The sequence below is a fragment of the Charadrius vociferus genome, unplaced genomic scaffold (genome assembly GCF_000708025.1).
Source record: "Charadrius vociferus isolate BGI_N301 unplaced genomic scaffold, ASM70802v2 scaffold12, whole genome shotgun sequence".
Classification (NCBI taxonomy): Eukaryota; Metazoa; Chordata; class Aves; order Charadriiformes; family Charadriidae; genus Charadrius; species Charadrius vociferus.
The window spans coordinates 1-8,139 of NW_009647422.1; the positions used below are offsets into that span (position 1 = coordinate 1).

The 8,139-nt window shown below is 37.7% G+C and overlaps 1 protein-coding gene across 1 annotated transcript; it reads left to right on the forward strand.

The window, feature by feature from the left end:
* Positions 1-274: 274 nt before the first annotated feature.
* Positions 275-7,665, forward strand: LOC104282419 (growth hormone-releasing hormone receptor-like; the record flags this gene model as incomplete). Its single annotated transcript, XM_009880512.1, has 6 exons — positions 275-335; positions 1,074-1,143; positions 2,746-2,837; positions 3,589-3,718; positions 5,171-5,212; positions 7,543-7,665. Coding segments are annotated over 6 exons (518 nt in total), but the record flags the coding sequence as incomplete, so codon positions are not given.
* Positions 7,666-8,139: the final 474 nt, after the last annotated feature.

The window sequence follows — 8,139 nt, forward strand, 5'->3', positions numbered from 1 at the left end:
GCAAAGTGTGTCCCTTCATATCTCCACAATGATGCATGATCACCAAACAGTCAATGCCTTAACTTGTTGCCTTGCATTATGGGTATTAGAAGATTTCTTTTTAGGTTTATACCATGAGCCTAGAGCAATTCCTGTTACATGAACAGGCCACAGAGAGTAATTCCATTTCTGAAAATGAGTGATCAGTATCATCCCAGCAGAGTTTCAGGAGACAAGATTTGGATTAATCAAAGAAATTAGATTTTTAGACAGTTTTTGTTTAACTACCTATCAGGTTTTCCAACGCTTTTCACTCTGATCTGGATAATAGCAAAACTCTACTTTGAAGACACAGCGTAAGTAATTGTTTCCTACATTATTCTAGATTTCTGAGTTATATTTTTAAAATAAAGGTAGTGATGAAGATTTATGTAATTTCAATGACATGGGAAAATAGTATCAGTATATTACCCTCCTTTCCCTGCATCACCAAGTAGATTAGTGCCTGTGGTGGAGTTCTGCATCTCCATTCCGCTATGGGCATAGTGAATGGGGATTACAATCTCCATTAAAGTATAATATGGCAATGATATTGTAATTGTGCAGGGAATCCTTCCCAGGAATCTGAAATATTTATTTGTGCTGCAAGAAAAAAAAAGAGATTCTAATCTGATAAACAAAGTAAGAAAGCAAAATTTTAGGACTTTTTAATACAAAATACCTTTTGATGTTTCTGAAGCATGGAGGGCTCACTATTTTACACAGGCAAAATGTTTAATGTCTTAAATAAGTGTCTTTGAAGAAAAAAGTTATATCTTTGTATCAATGGCATCATCTGTTTAAGTCTTTTGTCAGAATTGTTGTATCCATGTCTGTCAGTTACCACACTGAGATCATTATTTCTTTTTGAAAAAAATAGGATAATCTGTAGAGTATGTCCTGTTCAAAGCAGAGTGTAACTATTTGGATACTTGAGCTATACCTGTACTTCCATAAAAATACATGTCTTCAGATTTTCACTGTCACTGCTAGGTAGTATCTCGATTGCAGTGATTGCATACATGGCTTTTCTAAACTTACTGTTATTTTCTCAGATGCTGGGATATTAATCAAGACTCTCCATACTGGTGGCTAATCAAAGGACCTATTATAATTTCTGTTGGGGTAGGTACTTTCAAGTTTGCCAACACTAATTAGAAGAAAAAAGACTTTTAGATTAAAATTTGGTTGCTGTTTGCTCAAGTGTTGTTTGAAATAAGGAAGAGGAATGGTAGAATTTCTACTGTAAATCTGCCCATGTCCAATGCAAATGAAAAAGAGGCAGAGAAGTGCCTCCTCTCCCAAGCAAATATCCTTCAAAAGAAATGAAAGATTTCATAAAATTGTCAGTTTGGTTGAAAATAATGACAGGTGAGAGGTTAAGCCATCCTTACAATCTTTGAAAGCACAAGTTTTAGCCTAAGAGTCCAGAATCATCCATAAATTTTAATATAAACTTTCAAAATCAATAGGTTTCTGTTCATAGGTGATAACAATGATAATAACTCTTGAGCCTGACATTTATTGAATAAACTTACGGACTTTAAATGGTTATCGTGTATGATTACTCCCACATGCCATTAAACCCAAGCAATGTTTGAGAAAGCAGCTAATGGATGACCTTAAGTCCATCTATTAAACGCTTAATTTAGTTGGATGACACATGCATACAAATAAGGGAGATATAGGCAAACAATATGAATGAAAAATCTCAAGTTGAATTCTGGTCATAGTTTGCCATGTTTCAATAAAATCTTATATTTCCTTCCATCTGCATTATTTCTCCCCCCTGCTAGTGCTCATCTGACATCCACATTTGAGGTCAAAAGAATCAGGGGATTGCAGTGATGATTTTTCTGCTGGAATGTACTTAATGTATCAGTGCTGGATAAAACAAGATTGGACTTTTTCGTAAAATGTGGACATTCTTGGGCAAAATTATAGCATACGGCCTCACCTAATGAAGACCTAGTGTGTACGGACACACACAAAATACACGGGGAGAAACAGTTATTGTGGATAACTGAGCAGCTTCACGGACTTTGGTAAAGCTGTGCCAAATTACAAGTGTAAAAAATTTTCTTTGAGAGTTAGGATTGACCCTAGCTAGCTTTGCAGCTGAGCTAAGGCTCCTCAGTTCTGTTCAGAGTCAACAAAGAGAAATATGCACTTTTGGTATGCGATTCATCTGACTTATAATAGATGTCTGCATTTGGAGGAGATGACTCATCCTCAACTCTACCTGGGGCTCCGTTGGCTGTACTGGCTGGATCTCCCTTGACTATAAAGGGACAACAGGGTAATCAGCTCAGATACAGACATGTCATTGTAGATACCTGCAGTTTGACAGGTATCTACAATGACATGTTTTGAATTCTACCAATAATGTCTAAAGATATTAGCCAGAATTTCCTGTAATGACCATCTCTAAAGAGAATCAAAATTATACAAGCTACAAAAAATAAGAAGAGTCACACAAGCTATTGACAAAAATAGTTTGCTTAACAGAGTCAAATTCTCAATCTTTCATCTTCAGCTATTTCTTTAAGAAGGAATGCAACCTATTGAGATGCTTGAATGCTGCCAACAGGAATGACATTAATAATCTTATACTGGTCTCACTTGAAACTGCACAAATTGCATAATAGCTGAAGTAAAAGAACACATTTTCATTGCAAAGTTTTACATGCAAAAGTAACTTTTCCTCACCCCCACCCTTGTGAACAGGTCAATTTTGTCCTATTTATCAACATCATCAGAATTTTGCTGAAAAAGCTGGACCCTAGACAAATCAACTTCAATAACTCTTCTCAGTACAGGTAATGTATGGAATAAAAAGAATATAAATTATTTTAATCATAAAAACTTGTGTAATCTTTTCTAAAATGAGAAACACGTGTCCAGTGTCACAGACAGGCTGGGTTTGGTTTGCATTAAATTTTAGAAATTCTCAACTTTATCCCATTCCCAAGGAAACTAGTCAAAGGATGAGACTTATCTCAGCTAATAGTGACCATCTAAACATAATGTGTTCAGATCAGCTCAGATATCTACCTTCCAGTTAAAATCACTGGTGAGACTAGGAAATCATTAATTAAATCCACATGAGATGTCTGATTTAGGGTAGCATAAATTACTCTCTATAGATGCCTTTTCCTGTACATGGGCTATAAAGCGAGCCTGCATAGTGCTTCCTCTGTATTTACTAACAAATAAATGTCAAATTTTCAGTGGCTCCAATGGGGCAAAATACATTCTACTCCTTTGTATTTTCCTGAACTGTAAACTCATTCAGAAAGACAGAATGTCAAAGTACCTTAAGAAATGCCATGAAAATGGTATTGCCATGAACGTGGTACTGCCGATAAGGCAGTAAGCATCAGAAATCTATTTCCAGCTAGTTTCTTGTTATGATTTCTGTCCAGCACTGTGGTCCCAAGAGATATGAACTTCACATGTAGATATTTACATCCTCTGTTTAACTTCTGTTCATTACTGTTGCCCATTGCATGCATTGCTCTTTACTCAGGAAAATAATATTACCTTACTTCTTCTCATGTCCTTCGCTAGACGTCTCTCAAGGTCAACTCTGCTTCTAATTCCATTATTTGGAACCCATTATATTGTCTTCAACTTTCTTCCGGAATATACCAGCCTGGGGGTTCGACTTTACTTAGAGCTCTGCATTGGATCTTTTCAGGTAAAATAACCACAGAAGCTTCAGTTCCTTCTTAGATTTTCCAATTGAATCTAATGTCAACACGACAACTAGTATTGCACAAAAAAACATTGGATCCTGAAGCTAATGTCTCCTCACAGAGTTCACGTTTCTTTGCTGAGTTACAGTACCTGAAGTTGTGACCTGCATCCTACCTGGCTATAGATATTGCAGATTTTGCAAATACAGGGCCAAGTCTTTCAGATGGGTGTGTAACTTGGATGGAAAACCTTCTTTGCTACCAGTGGTAATCCACTTACCTTCCCTGACGTGATCAAGCAGCTTTGGGCTGACATTAAATTACCCAGGGGCAATCAAAGCTGTAGGTCCAGCCTCCTTTCAAATCCTTGGCCAAAGAATAAATTGATAGCAAGCATATAAACACAGAATAGTGACTGATGCACATATGGACCACTGCCCTGAGGAATGCTATACGCTTTTCCCTCCTGGGTAGGGAAAATGTTTGGTGTACTTTCCATGCCCCCAACTGTTCTGGATTGACAAACAGGGTATGGACAGCTTGAGGAGCTTGTTGCAAACTAGAACAGCTACTGGGCTTCCTCCGATGTACCCTCCAGGTGGCTTTACTACTTGAGTTATGAGCAAGGCAGCACCCAGCTGCCCTCTGCTTTCCTCCCTTTCCCTGTGCTGCAACTCAGGGTCTACAATCCCACCAAACCTCACAAGGGAACGTATCTCCCTCTGAATGGTTGCATGGCATCATTTGTCAGTAAGCATCACCAAAAATCCAGCTGTTGTGCTTTTAATCCATGTAATCCATTGTGTCAGTCCTGTCCAACGCACCTGCACACCTTAATCCTGACCCTCTGTACTTGGAGCTGGCCTTCATGGAGTTAATTAACAATGTAAGGAGTAAGTTAACTGAATAAAAGGGTGAGGTGGTTAGCTGTTATCTGATCACATGGGTCCATTGACCTCCTAGGATTTTCCTGGGTTTATCTCAGTTCAGAATCTTAACAAAAGTATTCAATAGGCCAGAATTTGATCTCATCTGACATACTGCAAAGACACAGAAGTTGACTAGAAAGCTGTTTGAGGTCCATACATGGATCTCCTTACGAAGTTGGTGTTTCCTTACAGATTTACACTGTTTAAAGAATTACCCTACAGTGTGTTTGGCTGTAGAACAGACCATATTTTTTTAAGCATAACGTGGGAGAACTTCAATTGCCATATCATCTGTTCTTGTGAATTCATACCACGTTAGTGACTTTGGTGAAATGCCACCAACTGGTTGAGTATCTGACTGATCAACTTTATTGGAGATATATAAAGAGTTTTCCAATTCATAAAAATCCTTCAACCTATGGTGATAGTCATTAATTCACATACAGAGTACCATCATGATAGCCCAAGTTGCTTTTTCAAACTGTGCTAACAGTCAACCTTTTTTTTTTTCCTGTTCTTTTTCAGGGGTTTATTGTAGCAGTTCTCTACTGTTTTCTGAACCAAGAGGTAAGGAAGCTATATCCTTTACAATATCTTTTTCATTGGCAGATATATAGAGTTAATAATCAGTTTCATACAAACACATAATCAACCTCTTTAGTTTCTTAGGATTGTCTGTTAACACGGGAATCAATGAGGTTGAATTTCATTTCAATTATCTTCATGGGAATGAAGCCATCTAGTGGACAAATGAACTTTTACTACTTTGCTATTCCATCAAGCATATCTTGTCCTTTCTGAATATTTCTGTACCATAGCAGGGCTTGAAAAACCCATGCTGGGTCCAGACCTGAAAGTACAAGATGCTGTAGTGATGCAGAGAGATCTCCATTTACTAAAGGTCTAGGTTAAACTGGAAAGAATTTAAATTTATGCTGATTGCCCAATATGGAAATATTAATTTTTAGTCTCTTTAATGTACTCATGAAGCTTCCCAGTATTTCTTCATGTTGATAAATTTGTTTTTCCGTTTAGAATATATAAGTCAGGTTTTTACTGTTGATGGGACAGGAATTATTCCATTTAGTTTAGTATCCAGGTCCATTTATATAGTCCAGATGTTGTGATAAGAATGCATCTTAAAAAAATTATATAAGCAACACAATACTTTATTCTTTGTATTTTAGAAAGGGTTGAAACCTTGGAATTTCACCCTTCTTTCTGAGTGCAGAGTAGCTGAGACGGCTGTTTTACAGCCTGACTGGGGTTTGGTTTCAGACTATATTAACAATCTACTGGTTTCTACCTGTGGCTCCTAAAAAGAAAAAGGCTCCTGAGTCGTATATACCACCACACAGGGGATTCCCTAGAGTGTCAAAGATGTGTTTAGGAGGTGAATTGTGTCCCTAATCATCGCAGTCAGTGAAATATTCAAGTGATCAAGAACAGTTGTCTGTGTTAGAGGCAGCTGACCAACTCTCGGCTCCCTGGGCTGTATTGGCTAAATCTTCATTTTCAAGTTGAAAACCTTGGGCTGATTAAGGTTCCAAACAGAATTTAATTATCTGTGTGTGCCGTGGTCCACACTTGCTTAATTTTGTCAGAAATATCTGAAATATTAAAACAAATATTTTCAAATATATTATAACTTCTTAGCCTTTTGGTTGAGTATATGGCTATGAATTTTTGACTGCTCTAATGATGCTTGTGTTCAGTTGATGCTCTTGTTCACTAGTCTATTAATAATCCTAATCTATTCTGATGGTAGATCATAGTTTTGCATTCAGTTTGTCGTCCCAGATATACTGCATTTCAATTTAGAATTTTTCTTCCTATTAAACTACTGGGAAGGCACATTTCTAAGAAGAATCAGAAGTGAAAGCAGGCTTTAGTGGCTGGTCTGGACTCACTATGTTTCTGCGAACATGCCAATGCATGGCATACATAGCTCTCAACAACAGAAAACAAAAGTCTCCTGACTGCTGATGGCTTTCCCCTCACCGTCTTAAATAGCAAAGTAATATTATTTCTCAGCCACAAATCGGTGAGTGTTGATTAAGAAACTCGCTGCTGATGATATTGTTCTAGAAACAGATCGAAACAAGACAACATCCCTCAGCAAGGAAGAGCAAGCAATGTGGAGTGAATGTGTTTGTATAGGCAACGTTGGTTAAAGCATTACTGGAATAAATTTTCAATGGGATATTTAAAAAAAAAAAGGGGGGAAAGATACAAAAAGAGCTGAGAAAATATTCTAGTAATGGAAAAAATGTTTGTGGTGCTATAGTTAAAGATCTCAAGCTATTTCTCAGAAGAAGATTGAGCTGACTTAACTGTGCATAAAGATATCATAGTATTATTACTTTGATGGGAGAAAGTTATTTAGTGCTGATAGACTTTTTAGTTCAGCAGAGGAAGGTGGATTGAAGACCACCAGGTAGAAATTGAAACCAGGTAAGTGAAAAACGGAAGTGTTACTTTTTTCATTTATTTAACTGTGTGACAGCTCCAATAATAAACTGATTATTGGACTCATAATCATTAAGTAGGAACACAGGACTGGGTGGACTCACACAAAGTATGTCCTTACTTCTTGAAAGGAAGAGTGGGGTTCATTTATTCTTTTCAACATGGGAAGCCAACTCTGAGATGGCCACACTAGACGTTTTCAGCAGTGTAGAGGGATGAGCATGCTGAGACAGGCTAGATGAAACATTCTCTGGAGGATCCTACTTTTCTCTGCTTTTCAGCCAGAAAGGGAGCCCAGAGGAACTAATTTGGACTGAGGTGTCTAGATTTTACACTTCTCTAGCTACCATTTCTGTCCTTCTTCTTTCCCACCAGTCTACTCCCAAGCAGTACTTGACCACAAAATAGCATTCTCCTTTTCTTTTGAGGTACAAACGGAAATTGGCCGGAGGTGGCATGGTAAGAGATATGGACTTATGCCAGTGTGGAGGAGGACAAGATGGACGGTGCCATCTAGTTCTGGAGTAAAAATGACCACATCTGTGTGCTAAAGATGGCCTCAGGATCTGGAGTAATCACATATAAAAGCCTGATTAGGGAAAAAAAATAACAAACAACAAACAAACCAAAAAACCCACAAAACATAATGATTGCATTTTATACTGAGCAAACTGGATGATGATCCACTTCTACAACAGTTGCCTACTGGACATCTTCTGTAGGGCAAGCATTGCAGTGCCATATTAAACACTGACTGGCCCTCTCATTCATATATTTTGCACTACAAACACAAAAATCACTTCTGGGTTCACTTCCTGTGCATTTTCACTGATGAACTATATATCACAATGTGTCTAGGGTGTGGACACCAGCTGTATCCTACAGTGACACCATAGATGACCGGCTCTGGAAACTGATATCTCATCCTTATGCAATGGGAAATGGAGTCTATCCAGCTTGTTCAAGCTTTGTTCCTTGTTTTGATTTAATAAACATGCAAATAAGAAGCTGAATGTCTTGCCAAA